The sequence below is a fragment of the Grammomys surdaster genome, unplaced genomic scaffold (genome assembly GCF_004785775.1).
Source record: "Grammomys surdaster isolate TR1022 unplaced genomic scaffold, NIH_TR_1.0 125818, whole genome shotgun sequence".
Classification (NCBI taxonomy): domain Eukaryota; kingdom Metazoa; phylum Chordata; class Mammalia; order Rodentia; family Muridae; genus Grammomys; species Grammomys surdaster.
The window spans coordinates 1,726,486-1,743,985 of record NW_021620648.1 but is presented as its reverse complement, the minus strand read 5'-3'; the positions used below and the strand labels follow the sequence as shown (position 1 = coordinate 1,743,985).

The 17,500-nt window shown below is 39.2% G+C and overlaps 2 protein-coding genes across 4 annotated transcripts in view; one reads left to right on the top strand and one right to left on the bottom strand.

Moving 5' to 3' along the window:
• Arid2 (AT-rich interaction domain 2) overlaps window positions 1-459 on the top strand; it is a 124,693-nt gene extending 124,234 nt beyond the window's left edge. Inside the window, exon 21 of the mRNA XM_028789329.1 lies at window positions 1-459. This exon is cut by the window's left edge and continues 2,617 nt beyond it. The gene's annotated coding sequence lies outside the window, so the exon portion shown is untranslated.
• A 3,510-nt stretch (window positions 460-3,969) lies between these two features.
• The window catches only part of Scaf11 (SR-related CTD associated factor 11), a 53,398-nt gene continuing 39,867 nt past the window's right edge, over window positions 3,970-17,500 (bottom strand). Inside the window, exons 7-15 of one of the 3 annotated variants that reach the window (XM_028789357.1) lie at window positions 16,900-16,958; window positions 16,668-16,774; window positions 15,578-15,679; window positions 13,965-14,071; window positions 10,062-12,719; window positions 8,767-9,107; window positions 7,627-7,845; window positions 7,184-7,303; window positions 3,970-6,991 (exon numbers count right to left, since the gene is read on the bottom strand). In XM_028789357.1, coding sequence (XP_028645190.1) covers window positions 6,845-6,991; window positions 7,184-7,303; window positions 7,627-7,845; window positions 8,767-9,107; window positions 10,062-12,719; window positions 13,965-14,071; window positions 15,578-15,679; window positions 16,668-16,774; window positions 16,900-16,958 — 3,860 coding nt within the window. In that variant the 3' untranslated portion in view covers window positions 3,970-6,844. Of the gene's footprint in view, window positions 6,992-7,183; window positions 7,304-7,626; window positions 7,846-8,766; window positions 9,108-10,061; window positions 12,720-13,964; window positions 14,072-15,577; window positions 15,680-16,667; window positions 16,775-16,899; window positions 16,964-17,500 lie in introns of those variants that run through there. The other 2 variants (XM_028789359.1, XM_028789360.1) reach the window with 2 other exon arrangements.

Sequence of the window (17,500 nt, the reverse complement as noted above, 5' to 3'; positions counted from 1 at the left end):
ACCTGACTAATGGATAACACGGACTTGGTGGGGACGCAGCTGAATGCTCCTGCAGTCCAGGCCCTGCAGAACCCTCGCAGTCATGAAAAGGTGCTCCTTGCTAGACAGAAACTTGCTGACTTCCAGTATTGTTATTTTTGTCTAAAGTTCTGTAAATACAAGCTTTAATGTTATCTTTGAGAAATCTATGTAAATAATAGTCAACAGCATAGAGACTGTACAATTCTGTGTTATATATGTGCCTAGTGCTCTGTTGGCACTTAATAAATTTTAAGTAACAAAACTGAAGATCATATAGTGAAGGCATATTTTTCTTCCGACTTGAGACAGGATATGACTATATATTAATGAGACTCAATAAACCAAGCCACACGTGAAAACTTGTCTCATTACTTTATAGCCATGCCATGTATGTTTTTTAAACCAGAAAATGACAATAAAACTGATTTTTGAAATGAGTGTTTTGGATAAGTGACTTCTGTCCTGATCTTATAACTAAGGTGCTAAAGACAAAATGCGAAGCTCTTCCCCAAAGGAAGACAAGAGCGGAGCTTCAGTGTCAGCTACACAGGCCGCCTCACACTGCTCACACTGTTCTCTTCCCAGACAGTAGAAGGCATCATCTATAGCCAGCTACTGTTAACCACTCATACTGCACTTGACTAAACTCGGGCAATCAAATCCTTGGAATTAGCCTCCTTCTAAGGCCACAGAAGAGAAGAGACCGACCAAATCACTGGCTGCTTCCTTCATAGCCAGTAAACTTTATCTGGCAAAGATTTCCATTCCCTGAATTGGTTTGGAAAAAAAAATGCAAAGGGACAGTATCAATGTAAGTGGATTAATTTCCTTTGATAATACCACCACACTTAAGTATTAAAAGGACGGTGAGATAGCTTGTTCTGAAAATGCTTCTAACACAAGCATGAAGATCTGAATTAATGCCCAGAACCTATGCCAACAAGATGAAGATGAGGACTACCATCCAAGGTTGTACACACAATTAACTAGAGGTTTTCATCTACAATCAGTATTTTAAATGAACTAGGACATAACAAAAACCATACAATACAGTATTATACTGTACAGCAAACCTTAGTTCAAGCACTGCTCACATAGAGAGTGGCAGCCCCCCCAAGGCTTCCTATCTCGTCTCTGCCTCAGAAACAATTACCCTGAGGCAGTTGCTTGGCAGCTTAAATATTCATCTCTAAATACTATGGTTTTTGAGTTTAGAGACGGTAGTGTGATTCACTGGTACTACTGAAGTGACACCACTAACACAGCTGAACAGCACACGCTACGAGAGTTTAGGCTGGTTTTGTCTATTATAAATTATAAATGCTGTCTCCTTATATGCTTGAGCATGTGTTCCTACTGTGCAGTTACTTGGAAATGGACTTGAAGTTATTGTATAGTAAATTACTGTCATGGAGTTTATGGTAACTCAGGTAAATCAGGGTCCAAATTGGAGTCTAGGTCATGATCCCTAATGGCAGAGTAGTCCTTGCCCTCCCGAACACATCCATTTCTTAAAACAAAAGTTTACGTTCCTTTGGGAAGCTTGTAATAGCACTGTTAGTTAAGTGTGCTGCTGATGCTGGACATTAGAGGAACTGGCCTCTGCAGCTGACAGCCACTTTGAGAGGACCAGAACCCGTTTCCGTCACCTCAACCAAGAAGCCTACGCACAAACTGTCCTTAATGGAGAGGGTATTCTACAGGCACTACAGAAACTGGTTAATTGGATGAAAACAAAATTATCTTGGGTTTGGCCAAACCTAAGGAGGAGGTGGCTTTTTAAAACCTGGAGAAAGAAGCACAAAGGACACTATAGTCACAAATAAGATAAGTTCTATCCCTGCCTTTCTCTTTCCTTTCTTAAAATGCAGCTGTGTCTGTGCTACCCGGTCAGGAAGAGACAATTTTAAGACAGCCCACATAGCAGAGTACACTGGGAATCCACGCAGGTGCTATTGATTTCACGAAGGCAGCTTGTTAGTTTTGACTCAATATTCATATAAACTTTTAAAAAAATTCTCATTCTTAATTATGCGTATGTTTCTCAGGGTGGGTATGTGAATGCCAGTTACAGGTAGGTGTTGAGCTTCATGCTGTGAGTTCTGGGATCTGAACTCAGGTCCTGTGTTCAAGCAGGACACATCTTAACTACTGAGCCATTTCTCCAGTACCTCAAATACATTTAAGGAAATGTTACGGCTTTTTTAAAAAAAAAACAATGGCTTTAAAATTTAATGTTTCATACTCTGAGAGTATTAATAAAAGTGAAAAAAAAAGAAAAACCAGGATGTGGCTTCTTGGTAAAGAACTTCCCTAGCACGTATGTTCAAAGCTCTGAATTAAATGTCCCACATTACCTGAGAGAGAAAGTGAAGGGGCGCAATCAGAACAGGCTCACCTTCCTCACTCACCTGTGCCAAGTGAGCTGCATCCTCCTGCCTCGTTCACTTGTTTTAGCTGCTCTTCCTGTTCTGCCTTGAGATTTACATACCAGTCAAGCACAGAGGGAGGTGTCTAAACTCTGAATTTGGTGCCATCACTAAGTAACCATGAAATTAGATAATGGTTCATCTTTATACACTTCAATTTTCATAATACTAGAATTGGCATTATAAATTAAACAAGGAACACAAATGGTAAAAGTCAATAAATATACTGTTACTGTACTATGGCAATATCAAATTTAACGTGAAGAATCAAATCCTGACATACGAGAGGTGTGTATGTGATGATGAACAATTGAATATTCATAAAGTCCCTATGAAGAAGTCTTAATCATGTTCGGTACCAACATCAAAAGCAGAATTAGCAGCTAGAGAGACGGCTCAGCAGTTGCTGCTTTCAGGACTGGAGTGGGGTCTTAGCACCCATAGGCAGTTCACAAGCCCCATAACTCCAGTTCTGGGGAACATGATGCTCTTTTCTGGCATGGTGCACAAAAAGAAAGGCTATAGAAAGACAAAGGGTAGGTTCAAATAAATTAAACTCCCCTGAGAATGAATTATCCAGATTTAAAATATGAATATTCTGAAATGCAATGCACCAGAGTACACAAAAATAGAAGGTATAATGGTTAATCACAAAGGGAGCTTGCTAGGACAGTTAAAAAACAACTGCACGTGACCTGACACTGCTTACAGAGAACAGATAGTGTATACACATACTGACAGCAAGATGCATCTTTGTCCTACAAGGCAGGCAGGCACAGAGCAATCCAGAGCAATGTTCACACCAAGAAACGGGACATGATATGCACTCTGCCACAGCCTCATAAAACTAGATTGACAATGGAAAGAAACATTTTTTGAGTGTCTCTCTATAGACCAAAAAAGAAAAAAAAATCACCTTAAGTAAGCAATACCAGTAATAATTGAAAACATACAAATGTAAAATTTGTGAATCTTTAGCAAAAATTAATGAAAAGTCAATTCTACAAGAAATTATTCATAAATAACAATGTAAAATTGATATAAAACTTTATCTACAAAAATGCTCTCCTATAAACAGCTTTGGGTTGTTTTTGAGAATATCTTGTAACCCAGGCTGACATCAAACTCATCTGATGATCTTGAATTCCTGACCATCCTTCCTCTGCCTCCCAAATCCTGAGATCAAGGATCCATGCCCTACACCTGGACGCAAACATTTTAAGTAAAACTTTGTACTGTACTAATTTACATAATCACATTTGTAAAAATAACATTAGGCATGGTAGTGTATACCTTTAATCCCAGAACTCTGGAGGCAAGGCAGGATCTCTGTGAGTTTTGAGGCCAGCCTGATCTATGTCAGTGAGCTCAAGGCTAACCAGGACTACATGGTAAGACCCTGTCTCAAAAAAAAAAAAAAAAGAAAAAAACCGAAGCAAAACATCAAACAAATATCCAGTATCAAGGGACTGTTTTCAAAGTACATCTGTGTAACATAATACTATACAGTCACCAGGAGTCATGCTGTCAAGTTAATTTTTATTAAAATGGAATATTCTCAATACATTAATTGAAAAGAATAGGTCATAACATATAATGTGCATTGAAGCCAGGCTTGGAAGAAGTTAACTTTGGTAGAATTACAGAATTTCTTTTTGCTTTCCAGTCTCTTCCATCTTTAGAAATTACTCAGTGTTTTAAATTTCCTACAGTGATTAATTTAATTAGGAAAACTATTAAAATATATGTTTATAGCTAACTCTGACCTTTTTATTGCCTAGATATTAATGTGATCATGATGCTCATTACTTTGGTAAAAATCCAAGAAATACTTCAACACATTGGAAATGGTTTAAATTGATATAAAAGTCATCATTTCTCAGAAAACTTAATAAAATTTTAAAGATACTACTTTGTTTAGCAAAAAAAAAAAGTATTAGGATATATTACAGACCACAATCTGGCTTTAAAGTGTTTCAGCAGACAACACTGCAAGTCATACTGTCTCAAACTCAGGGCAGCCACTGTGCTTGAAGCCACGGCTCTGGGTGGAATGGTCAGCGGAACACATCATGGCCATTTGAAGGCAGATAATGGAGAAGACGTAGCAGCCAGTTACCAGAATAGCAACAAACAATTACAAAACCTTTGGAATGTTAAATAATGAGTGCATATCCTGGCGTTTCTACAACCCAACACATGGATCCCTGTGACTGGCAAGTTAAAGGGTCCATGGCTCCAAAGGCCAAGTCAATACTGAGTAACAACCAAGAGGACCTGCAATCCCCCAAACTGTGTTAAGTTCATATACGTGCAAAACTAATGTGGATTTCTGAGAGGAAAAAAAAAAGCCCAAGAATGCAAAAGGAATGCTCTTTTTTAACACAAAGCATGCGTTTTCTACTTCAGTCTGAATATATTTCTAATACATTTCTAATCCAGTCAGAATATATTCTAGTGTTAGAATATATTAGAAATAAGCAGCTATTCTGAATAGTTAGCTATTCTGAATAATTATTCTGAAGTGCCCTACCAGATACAGAACACATACCTGTTTAATTTCAACAACAGTGGAGCTCTACAAAGCATGGGCCCTTAACACTTCACACAACCTCCACTTTTCCCCCAAACGCTAACACATGTTTAGCAAGAGCTAAATGGTATAAAACAAAACTTAAGTCGACATTTAACCCCCAGGAGTCAGCAGAACAATGCAGGGAGCGCATGTGCTGCATCACTAATGAGGACAGACAGCGCTGCCACACCAAGTTCGTACCACTGTTCAGGGACCCTGAACTGAAAGAACACGGCGTGCCACTGGTGTTTGGAACTGTCTTCCAAACTTCTTCTGCCATCATAATCTAAACACAAACTTTAATTAAAAATGTAAAATGTTACATCATAAATGCCAAGAAATGTAGAAATGAAGATCAAAACCTTTTGGAAATGTCTTAGGACTGTAACCATAACCTAACAAAGCTTGTTCCTAGTGTACTCACTATGGGCTAAAATCTCAAAATTAGCCTTCCTTTCAAAGCTAGATAGAAAGCATTATGTTTGCCTGTACTCTAGTACAGTCTCACAGCGACTGACCGCTGTCCTTGTTAGTGAATGGAAGGCCTCAGTGAGCTTACCCTGATCCATCACCATATTACTGGGACGGCATCTCAGCTATTTAGTATCTATTGAAAATTGTAACTGCGATCAAAGTTTGTCATAGACAGGCTTTTCTTTCTAGATGTCAATCAAAGTAACAGTGCCATAAGCGCTGCGAACTTACTTTTCATAAGCATCAGCATATTAACATATCTCAATGCTTTTAAAAAAAAAACCCAAAAACCAAAAAACTCTAGTCCCTTATACCTATGTAAAAAATAGCATTACTTTTAATGCTATTAATCTTCCTTTCTTCTGTCAGACACACTTTAACAAATTAACACTTTATTCACTGTAAACCATTAGGGAACTTCTTAAGTGTGGGAAGAATCTCACTATGATACCATGACAAGGGGAGCAGCAACCTGAAGCCAAGGAAGCAGGTCTTGTATTCCATGCTAGCCCTCCCAAAGGGAGCCTTTCTCTAGTTGGCACAAATAATCTAACATCACTGATGTATATAGGAAGGTATAGGGAAGAGCACAGCTGGGTTTGGTTTTGTTTTTTAAAGAAGTAGCTTTTTCCCAAATTAGTCTTCTGAATTCAACAAAGCTGTGAGCTGCAAAGTTGTAATGTAGCACATCAAACCACTAACTTTCTTTTTCCTAGATTGGGAGAGAAGAGCACAAAAGCTGCACAGTGTGACCTTTTACCTGGTGATGAAAAGGTGAGGGGTGCCTGCAGGTCTGAGGCTAATTCTTACTCGTGATGATTTGCTTCTATCTAAGCCACTCACTCAGATATGTGCTTCACAAAAATGTATCTGGGACCTGTACTTAGCATGTTCTACTAGTGTTAGATGTATTTAGTAGTCATACACTGTTTAAATGTCTACAGTGAGAAGGGGCGAGGTCCTAACATCACACTTTTTCAGCCTGACAGAATAAATGTATTATACAGAGATATAGACATCTCTTCCACAAGTTTCTGGTTTATGCATTCCACTGTTCTCCTAAAAAGCTATCCATTTTTCAGTATCCACATCAGAGCACATTCCTGATAAAAACGCACATTCCATTACACCCTTGGTTTTCCCTTGAATTTGTTTTATTGGGGTTTGGGGTAAGATATAGAAGTTGCAGTGCACAGCTGTATTTTGAACAAAACATATCCTACAATAAAAAAAATAATTTTATCAAAACCAGATTTCCATCACAGTTGTGTATAATCTCAGTAAGGTACACGCTGAATTGCACTTTATAGACATTGCGACAGTGTCCTTGACAGTGCTCCTCCTGTCAGCCTATATTTTTTTCCGTTGACATGGGTTCTTCCAGAGTTTTCTTCTGGCTTCCCTTCCGTGAGTATTTGTACTTGTCTACGTATGCTTTAACCAGATTTGCCACTTTAGTAGAATTTACTTCTCCGCTCTTACTATGACAAACCTAAAAAACAAGGGGGAGATGTTTTCATGCTCAATGCCGAAAGGATGGCACTATGAAAACCCGACAGACAAGCAGCGTGTCCTCATGTGCACACCTCATATGGCTCACTCAAAGGTAAGGGAACAGACGAGGACAGGCGGTCTTTATTACAGCAGAGGTGGGTACAATGCTCCACGCTGTAGCTACACTTACTTTGTCCACTGCCTTCCGCACGATCTCTTTGTACTCTTCCTTAGTGATGTCTTTATTCTGATAAAATGGCTTAATAGCCAGTTTCACCTCCTGTGCTGCTTTCTCTTGAATTTGCAATTTCTGATGAGAAGAAAATGTGTAATTATTATCTGCCAGTCTTAGACTCTCAAATGCTTTCTAGAAATTTATGAAATTGAAAACAATGCACTTAGACACTATAAGGAACTTTTCAAATGCTATAAACAATGCACACACATATCGAACATTTCTAAACATGATTAGGTAATATTAGCAGTAACTCACCAAGCATCAAGACAAAATCCAATGTTTGAATTTCAAACTCCCAATAACAAACCCCCTCCACCTCTCATAAAACCCAAGCTGTTATTTGTCCATCTTTACTATATACAGAATTGTGTGGTTGCTCTCAACCTTCAACTTGCCTTGTCTGTCCTCGAGCTATCTGCGCTGGCTTCCACTGTAACACTTACTTTGCTTTCTGCCAATTTTACAGCAGCGTTAGAGGCTTGGACGTGACTTGATGACGAAGTATTACCAGAACTTGGTCCCTGAACTGATCCCATGTTTGCTGGGGCTGCTGACGGAGCAGGCAACACTTGTGTATTCATGTTATTACTTACATGAGAAGCACTCGAAATGCCCTGTTTTAAAGAGTTAAATATCTGTCAATAGAGTACTGTATTGAAAGAAATCTTTATGTCATATATCAGTAGTGACAGAAAAACAAAGTGATCCAACCTTATTCTTAAGAGAAGTACTTATTTTAGGAAATGTATACATAAAGGGCCAGTTGAAGAAAATCGAATGTATTCTTAAATAAAGCCTTTATTTCAATCTCAAATGTCTTTTAAATTATGTAGACAGAGACAGCAAAATGGTCTGGAGAGAAAAAGTGCTTGCCACACAAGCCTGAGGACCTGAGTTCAATCCCTGGGACCTACGTGATAGGGAGAGAATCGGCTCCTCAAGTTATCCTCTGACATACACATCCTCACGTGATAGCATGCACCAAGTCCACACTCACACACATACAGCAAGAGAAAATAAAATCAGTAGAAAAATATAACCAGTATCAATAAAATTACAATCACCAAAATGTCTGCCAAGTGTCTGCATTTCTGTCTCCCACAGCGACTCTTCTCTTAGCGCAGTAAACTTACAATGAAAACACAGCAGGCGATAACGGATAATGTCCTTATCCAAAGTTTACCCAAGCAAGACTCCAAGCATTCACTAGTCCCAACTACCTTGCTCCCAAAAGCCTTTAAAATTGGAAGGAAATTTTTTAATGTGAGCTCAAACCTGATAACTAGAATTCACTAATTTGATGAAGCCAAACAACAACAACAGCAATGACGAGCATCAGCTTGCATGGTCTTGGCCAATTTTCTAGGGGTGGGAATGGGACTTGGCAGAGGATAATGAAAAGGGGTTATGATGAGTAATTTACCAAAAATATAACCAAATGTACCACTGTTTCTACATGCAAGGAATCCCTTTCTTCAAACATCTGTCCCTAGTTCCTATAAGGACTGCTGACTTAACTCAAGCTAAGAACATACCTGCACTTGTTTCCCATCTGGTTGTGACACGATGTAGCTGACCTGCTGGGACGGTGGGGGAGGAGGTGGTGGTGGCGGTCCCTGAGGTATACTTGCAGGGGCTGCAACCTGCATGAGAGGTACTCCTGTGTGGAGATGCAGGGGCATTGGAGGGTGCATGGTGAATGGGTTCCGCTGCATGTTCATCATAGGAGCATGAACACCCACTGGGTATGGGAAGATACCCATAGGCTGATGCTGGGCATTCACTGGAGGCTGCAGTACGCTCATGTGTGGCTGCATCATATTTACAGGCAGCTGAGAACCATCAACTTGATTTGTTTGGTCTTTTAAGTTAGAATCTGTCAAAAGAAAAAAGGCTTGGTAACAACAAAAAAAATGACATTATACTTATCATAAACACAGAATCAAATAGCAAAAGGCTCAGGACAACAAAGCCAGAAGCTACTTATTTAATCTTGTCATTTTAAATATGCAATCAATTTTTAACAACAAAAAATGCTCATAATAACTAATGTCAGTTTACATAGCAGAATCAAACTTAGCATAGAAAGGTAAGAGGTGTCTCATATTTTTTAATCCCAGCACTCAGGTAGACATCTCTGAGTTTTGAGGCCACCCTGTTCTACTTAGAAAATTATAGCAAGGGCTACATAAGGAGACGCTGTCTTTAAAAAACGAAAAGGAAAAAAGAAAAGAAAAAATTAAAAATTACTAATTCAAAAGACTAGTTTTAAAAAAAAAAATCACATAAAATTAGGGAAGTTATACCAACTGAGTATTTTCAACAGCTTTACTTTTGTTTTAGAAACATATGAAACACAAGTTAAACTATGTATAATAACACCCCAAACTCCTTTTTTTTTTTTTTTTTGGTTTTTCGAGACAGGGTTTCTCTGAGTAGCTCTGGCTGTCCTGGAACTCACTCTGTAGACCAGGCTAGCCTCGAACTCTCGAGGCTCAGAAATCCGCCTGCCTCTGCCTCCCAAGTGCTGGGATTAAAGGCGTGCGCCACCACCGCCCGGCCCAAACTCCTTTAATATGGTCTCTTATAGCCAGTTCCAGGCTAGCTAAGGCTATACCATGAAACCCTGTCTTTTTTTTTTTTTTAAATGTAGTATGTAAAATAAATGTTGATTTATTAAGTATTTGTATAATTAAAAGTGACTTACAAAAACTGGAATTCGGTATAATTTTAGCAAATATTGAGGTAAAGATCATTTCGATTCAAGCTGTTATGCTCAGTGCCTTTTTCCCCCCCAAGTTAAACATTAAGAACGAGCAAAGAATGTTACCCTGCTCAGGTGTTTCCTCTTCCTGTCTCATCCACGCAGACTGTGGTCCTGAAGAATTCCTGCCACGCCGAGAGTAGTAGTTCTGCACATCTGCTGGCAGAGTCTTTCTTACTGCCCAGCTAGATGCAGATGTCCACCCCGACCTGTCCGCTGGCGTGCCGAAGGACAGATCTTGCTCATTTTTCCGCTTACAGGGCTGCTGCTCCACAGACTTGAAAGAGTCGCCCCCTGAGAGGGGGGTACGGCTTTGCCACCTGTTCTCGCTCTGATCACTACTACAGGCAAAACTACCTCTGTAAGCACCTTTCCCACGGCTACCTCGACCACGGCTGGGCATCCAGCCTGGGCCAAAGTTTTTAGTCCAAGAATTCCCTGAATTTTCATTTCTGTTTTCTTCCCAGTGGGAATCTTTTAACTTTTCTGGATTTCTGGTCCTTGGATCTGGCCCAGAGTTTATTTTTTCTGTTACCCAACTGGGACAGTCATTTCTATGCTTATCTGTGGAACTTGGATCATTAGTATCTGCAGTGATGTCATTTTTTTCATTTCTTGTATTTTCATTCTGTTTCTCTGAATCACTCCTCCGGTACCGGTCATTTCCTCTGGGACACCTCCAACCATCATTTGTCCATCTTTCCTTCCACCGAGGAGAGTAATTATCTCTTTCATTTCTACCAAATGACGAACTACTCTTACTTTTTGTTCTTACTCTTGATGGCGATCGAGAGCGAGATCTGGACCGAGACCGTCTTCTAGCTCTCCTCTCTCTGTCTCGGTCTCTCCTCTGAGCGTCTCTGTCACTTTCTCTTTCTCTGCTCCGGGACCTAGACTTTTCTCTTGAGGAAGAATCTTTCACTCTGGACTGAGACCTCTGGTTCTCTCTAGAAGTATCTCTTCTTGGGGAGCCTGACTCAGACCTTTTAGCTTCCCTAGCATTCTCTCTCTTTGGAGACCGAGACTGCCTCCTTTCTCTTGCTACATCTTTTTTCGGTGAGAGAGAACGAGATTTTCTCCGTCCTCTGGCAGGCTCTCTCTTGGGTGACGGTGACTGGGAATTCTTACGTTCTGTCGCAGTCTCTCTTTTTGGAGATGGAGACTGAGCACGCCTCTTCTCTTGTGCAGCATCTTTATTGGGAGACCAAGTTGTAGATGGAGAGTGGAACCTAGATCTTCGAGTACGAGGCTTTGGGGCTTTATCCACTAGGCTCTCAGCTGGCTGAGCTACAGTTTCGATAACAGGATCCTTCTCGATAACAGGATCAGAAGACAGCTTGTTGTCAGAACTGTGCGACACAGAATTTTCACTCAATTGTTTAGAGTCAGTATTTGCCAATGACTCTACTTCAGATTCATTCTGGTCACTACAGAAGGAATCGCACTCCATAGGAACTGTTTCATTATTATCTTCACTGAAATGTTTCTCACTCTGTTCAACCTCTTTGTGAGGTAACTCTGCATGGGTGGGATGTTCAACCAGAGAGTCTGCCTTTTCTTCTAAGGATATATCCAATTGGGTGTTGTCATGATTATGTTTTAATAAGTTATCTTCACAATCTTGAACAACACCAGAACTTTCATTTTCTGAAGTGCCACATGTTGGAATTATTTCTGTATTTTCTGTTTGAATGTGCTCAGGCAACTCAGCGTCTGGGCTGGGAACACAGTGTCTGTCCAGTCTCTGTGGAATTTCACCTTCAGAAGATTCCATTTTGGGGCTCTCTACAAACGCTTCTGTGTTTACTACAGAATTGTTCAAATCAGTACTTTCTACTATGAGACTTTCCTCTGTCCCCTCATCACTGACCACTGGTGCAGTGCTATCAGATACTTCACCCAGGGGACTGGACACTGGTTGGTGTTCTTCAATGTCAGAAAGTGGATGTGTAAGAAAATCTTCAGGAGGACTCTCTGTACATGCAAGTGCCTGTACCTCTGACTCTGAGCTTCCAGACACCTGCTCTTGATTTTCTAATGGATCACTTCCTCTTAGAGAAGTATCAGTAGAAATATCATGGTCTACACATAACTCCTTAGCCTCTATCCCTGTATCCTCTCCAACAAGCACAGGAGGATACTGAGTGCAGGATTCAGAATTTAATATTTCTGTTTGTTCCTCAATCTCATGATTCTTGGTTTGTTCATTTTCTTCTGTTTGTTCACTGCACTTAGCCAAATGATTCTCTTCATCTGTGTGAACAGAGCAAATGCTACTACTTTCTACACATGACTGTTGCTCTTTCTCCAACACAGGTGGAGTGTCAGAGTCCACAGTTTCTTCTTCTACGGAATCACTAGATGTTGTTTTTTCAGCAGGAGGCACAGATTTCCGAAGTTTCTTTTTCAGTAAAGGTGGTTTTCTTCCTCTCCTTACAGACTTCCGTTTTGGAGCCTGTCTTGTTTGCTTTTCTGGTTCAGCTGGAGAGGAAATACTTACAGAGGAATTACTATTCCCTGGGGCATCACACTCAGAGTAGTTTGACACTGGGGACTTCTGGGACTGACTGACTGTCTCAGCTCGTGTGTTGCGTGTGGACCTCCTTGTAGGAGCAGTTGCTGCCGTTTTTCGTCTTGATCCTCTGGTGTTTGATGTGCCTGAAGTCTGCTTTTTTTCTCCTCCTCCTTGGGTATGTGCTAATGCATATCCCTTATGAGAAGTTCCTGACAACGTAGAAAAATAAAAGGTATTTCAAAATGTGTTTCCACATACAATTTGACTATAGTTAGTTTCAGAATAATAATTAACTAAAATCAATAAATAATATACTTGTTAATCAAACTATTAGGTATATCTCTAATAAATGAGTAACAGGAGATTTCATCGACATCTAGGGGACAAGAGACTGAGACTCTCTTGTATCCCAGGGTAGCCTATACTCAGTACTTAGCCCAGGGTAGCCTATACTCAGTACTTAGTCCAGGATGATCTTGAGCGCCTGGATGCTCCCACCTCCCAAGTACTGGGACAACAGGCATGCGCCACACCACAGCCCGCTGCTTGTCAGTGTCTCTCTAATGTTACTGACATAAGGGCACAGACAGATGTGCTTCCTTAGGTACAAACTGTTTATGAACTCTCATTTTCTAGGCAAAAGGAAACAGGAAATGCTACCCACGCGTGAGTATAAAGACTACTTGTCTATACTGAACTCGCAGATGTTATTTCTAAAGAGCTATGATTTAGACTTTAGAACCCTAAACAAAAAAAAGATTTCTAGTCAGTTCTCTAAGTCTTAAAAATGTAGCACAGACTTTCTAGTTAGAAAATTAAAGTAACTCATGAAGCTGTATTTGCCATGTACATCGTGATGTTTTAAAGAACACACTGTGAAACGACAAAATCTATCTAGTTAACATACACCTCAATCCACAGTTATCTTTGTATGTATAGTGTGCACATTTCACAAGATGATATTATTAACTATAAACACCACTTGTAACGCTAGATCCCTTATCCTTACTCACCCACACTCCGCTGCACTTCATGGTAACTACCACAGGAGTCTCAGCTCCACATGAGTGTCATCAGGTTTCTTGTCATTTCATGCCAAGATTATATCACTCACCAGAACGTCCCCAGGCCCATCCATTTCAGTGGACGGGAGTCCCTCCTTTTAAATGGCTATATAATAATCCACTCTGCACATGTACTCTGGTTGTACAGTAAAGTTACACACTATAAAGTTACATACTGCCCAAACAGTTACAGAAATTTCCAAAAATCACTTTTTGTTATTCTAAATCATCAACACTCACGTGTTTGTGAACACTATAAAGTTACATACTGCCCAAACAGTTACAGAAATTTCCAAAAATCACTTTTTGTTATTCTAAATCATCGACACTCACGTGTTTGTGAATTGAGTTAATAATTATTATAGCAAAAAGTAAATTCACAAACTTTACCAAAATTTTCTAGTGACATGGTACTTGCTGGAAAAATCATCCTTGGCAACACCGAGGAAACCAGAGGAAGAACTGCTGTCTCCACACTCCAGGGTACAGAGCCAACTCTAAAAATTTAAGCAAAGATTTCTTTAGTTATGTGATCTAAAAATTTGAGCTAGGAATGAAAAACTACTATATTCTCCAAACCACGCTTTTCTGGCCCACTAACTAAACATGTAAGCTCAAGGTTATTCATTATCCAAACATGGCTACAAACTGCTTGCCAGGAAAGGAAACAAAACAAAAACAAACTTTAAAGGTTTATGTTTGTGTTAAAATGAAAGCAAACATTTCTCTTTTAAATAATGGAGTATTTTACACAGATTTTTTTTCCCCCAGGGCCTGGGACGGGGGACGAGGAGGTGGGGGGAAGGGGGATGGAATGATGGCTTAATGGTTCAGAGCACTTGCTATTCTTTCAGTTCCCAGCATCCAGGCTGTGTGGCTCACAACTGACTGCCTGTAACTGCAGATTCAGGAGACTGACGCCCTCTCCAGGCCTCCAAATGCACTCACACAATGTGCATATACTCATACATAGACACACACATACGTAAGACCATAATAATATATCTTCAAAAAAAAAAAATTCAGTCCTTAAAAAAAAATATTGTTTTAACTTTTATTCTTTTCTGCTACTATAAAAAACACCAACTCTCAGGTACAGTTGATGTAAAATATAAGTTCACTTAAGTATATAATTTGATGACTTTTAAACAATACACACACACACACAAACACACACACACACACCACATCCAGAACATTTTCATTTCTCAATAAGCTTCCTCTCACTCACTTTTTTGAACCCTTCTCTCTCCATCAGGTCAACCACTAAAGGAATCTTTATACTACGCTTATCCTTTAAAAGTCCTTAGACTGAGAGTGATGTCTTTTCAGTTCTGAGGAATGGTGTGGAGCAGGTAAAGTCCCCAAACTGTCTGCATTCAAGTCCAACCCACTTCTCAAGCACTGTCTACATAAATTTATGTCTCCTAACAAAAGACCACTTCAGTCAGTATCAGATGAGATTATAGAAGAAATAAGACTTGAAAAAGAATATTTGACTTGTGTAAGTACAAAATCAGTCAACTGTAAAAACGGTTGAAAGTATCTGTAAATCAAACTCATTTATATTTATGTTCCACCATTTCTAATGCATGAAGGCATTACATACAGAACTATATCACAGTTACAGATGAGATCTGTAATATAAGGAACGGACATAAAGCTCAGGAATTGCTATCAATGCAGGCAGGAGCTTACCTCAGCAGTGTGTATTTGGACTTGTACCAGCTTTGGGACTATTAAAAGGAAAGACTGGATTATAGAAAGTCCTGAATGAAGGCAAGGGCACAGTAAGCACAGGACCAAATCACTATTTAGAGTATGTATGAAAACAGAAATACAGAAACAATGCTTCAGCAGAGAGCACACAGCGTTAGGCATTTACGGCACCAAGTTTAATTTATACAGACTCTCCTTAAGAAGTACAGATGGAACCTATACTTAAGAATTTTGTGGTATCTTTGTATTTGTATTAGATATAAATTTTAGTGAACAATTTTTACCTTCCATTTCCAGGTAATGTATTAGGAAACCATGACAACTCCAGTTCCTGTCGTTTCTGCCTCATCAATGCACTGACTTCATTGACTTCTATAGATTCTGTACTAAAAAAAAAAATTTAAGTTTCATTAGAATTTCCCAAATTAAGAAGTTTAGAGGAAAAAACTGAATTATGACACAAATAGTAATAGTTTCCACAACCAGCATCATATAGACACTTCCAAAACATGCACACCCCTATCATAAGTAGAACTTTTACAATACAAAACTGTATTTAAATGCATACAGTAAAGAATTGCTGAGAATTCTGTATGAAATGGCAGGATGTTTTTTGCTTTTGAGAGTCTGCCTAGATACAAAGTCTAGGCTGGCCTCAAACTTCCATCATGTACTAGTTTTGATGAGGACTGATAGAAAGCCACAAGCACCAGGGCAGCCTGGGCACTTGATCAAGGAGTTATTCAGACAAACTTCATGTCAGACATTAACTCCGATTGCTCAGAGAAACTCTTACTTGGGACAATTATGGTCTACTATAGCCCAAAAGAAGAAAATACAAATGGGTGTGGTTATCTTGACCAAAAATAGATTTAACTCAGCTTTTGATAAAGGGAATCAGATGTAATTGTTTCTAGAGTACTCAGCCAAGCCCTAAAAATATCACAATTCTGTTCTACTTTGTTGACTCAATTAAATCTGTGTGATTTTAAAACATCAGTATTTAAATCACACAAATATATATATATACCCAGCATCCACCTGTCAATCACAATATATCCAAAGATTAGAGGGTCAGCTCTAACACAGCTGTTTTAATAGGTGCTACACTTATGACTGCATGCATGCCTTGTTTCCCCAACACATATACAAAGTTATACTCAACAATTTACTAATGTAGGCAAACACTGTCCAACAGTGAATAACTCACAAAAATAACACTCACTTTGCTAGTACTAGTTTGTCTTCTACAAGGAACAATAACAGGGTGAGTTCTATCACTTTCATTGAGCCTAGTTTAAATTTCTACCAAAAGTCAAGTATGACTAAAACACACTGTGTAGTAACTACAAACCAAGGACAGCAGGCACTAACCAGGAAGCTCTGTCGGTGTGAGGTCCCCAACTGTGGCTGCCACAGGAAAGCACACCCGATGTGTCATTTTTGATACAAGAATCTGTACACTGATTTGATCTTTGAACCTAAAAATATAAAGTTATTAATGAGACCAGACACAAAAATGCTCAAAAGGATTTGTATCCACCTTAAGCACTAAATCACTAAATAACTATTATGAAGAAAAAAGTTTTCCTTTATTTCAACAAACCTTATTTGTCTTTACTGTAGCATTTTTCTTTCCACCCATTTTATTGTTTGAAAAGTTTCCTATAAAACAAGCAAACAAAGAAAACAGAACCTGGTTACTTGCTTCAAATTTTATTTCAGAAGTCTGTACACCTTTGACATTGATAAAGAATGTCAAAGTGTCTAGATGTGTTGAACCTCTAATAATAATGCTAGTCACGTCTTATTAGAACACAGACAAAAGGAAAATACAGTTACAATAAACAGAACCATTATACTCACAGCATTGTGGGTATGATTCTAATCAATACTTTTTATCACCTTAAGCAAAAAATGTGACATACAAGTCTTTAAGCTTTAAGTTCAATTAATTACATTTAGGGTTTTTTATCTACCCATTACTTAAGATAGTTAGTTACAAGATCACCTCAAGTAGGAGCTTCCTGAGGGCCTGGTTAGTCAGGCCACCTTCAGCCACTAAGCCTTCAGAGCAAGCACCTCAGTCTTCAACCTCTACTGAAATACAGGTGCTGACTGGCTCTGCTTCTGCTGTAGTGATGATACTGTGTAGTGATGATACTGTGTAGTGATGATGCTGTGTAGTGATACTGTGTAGTGATGAT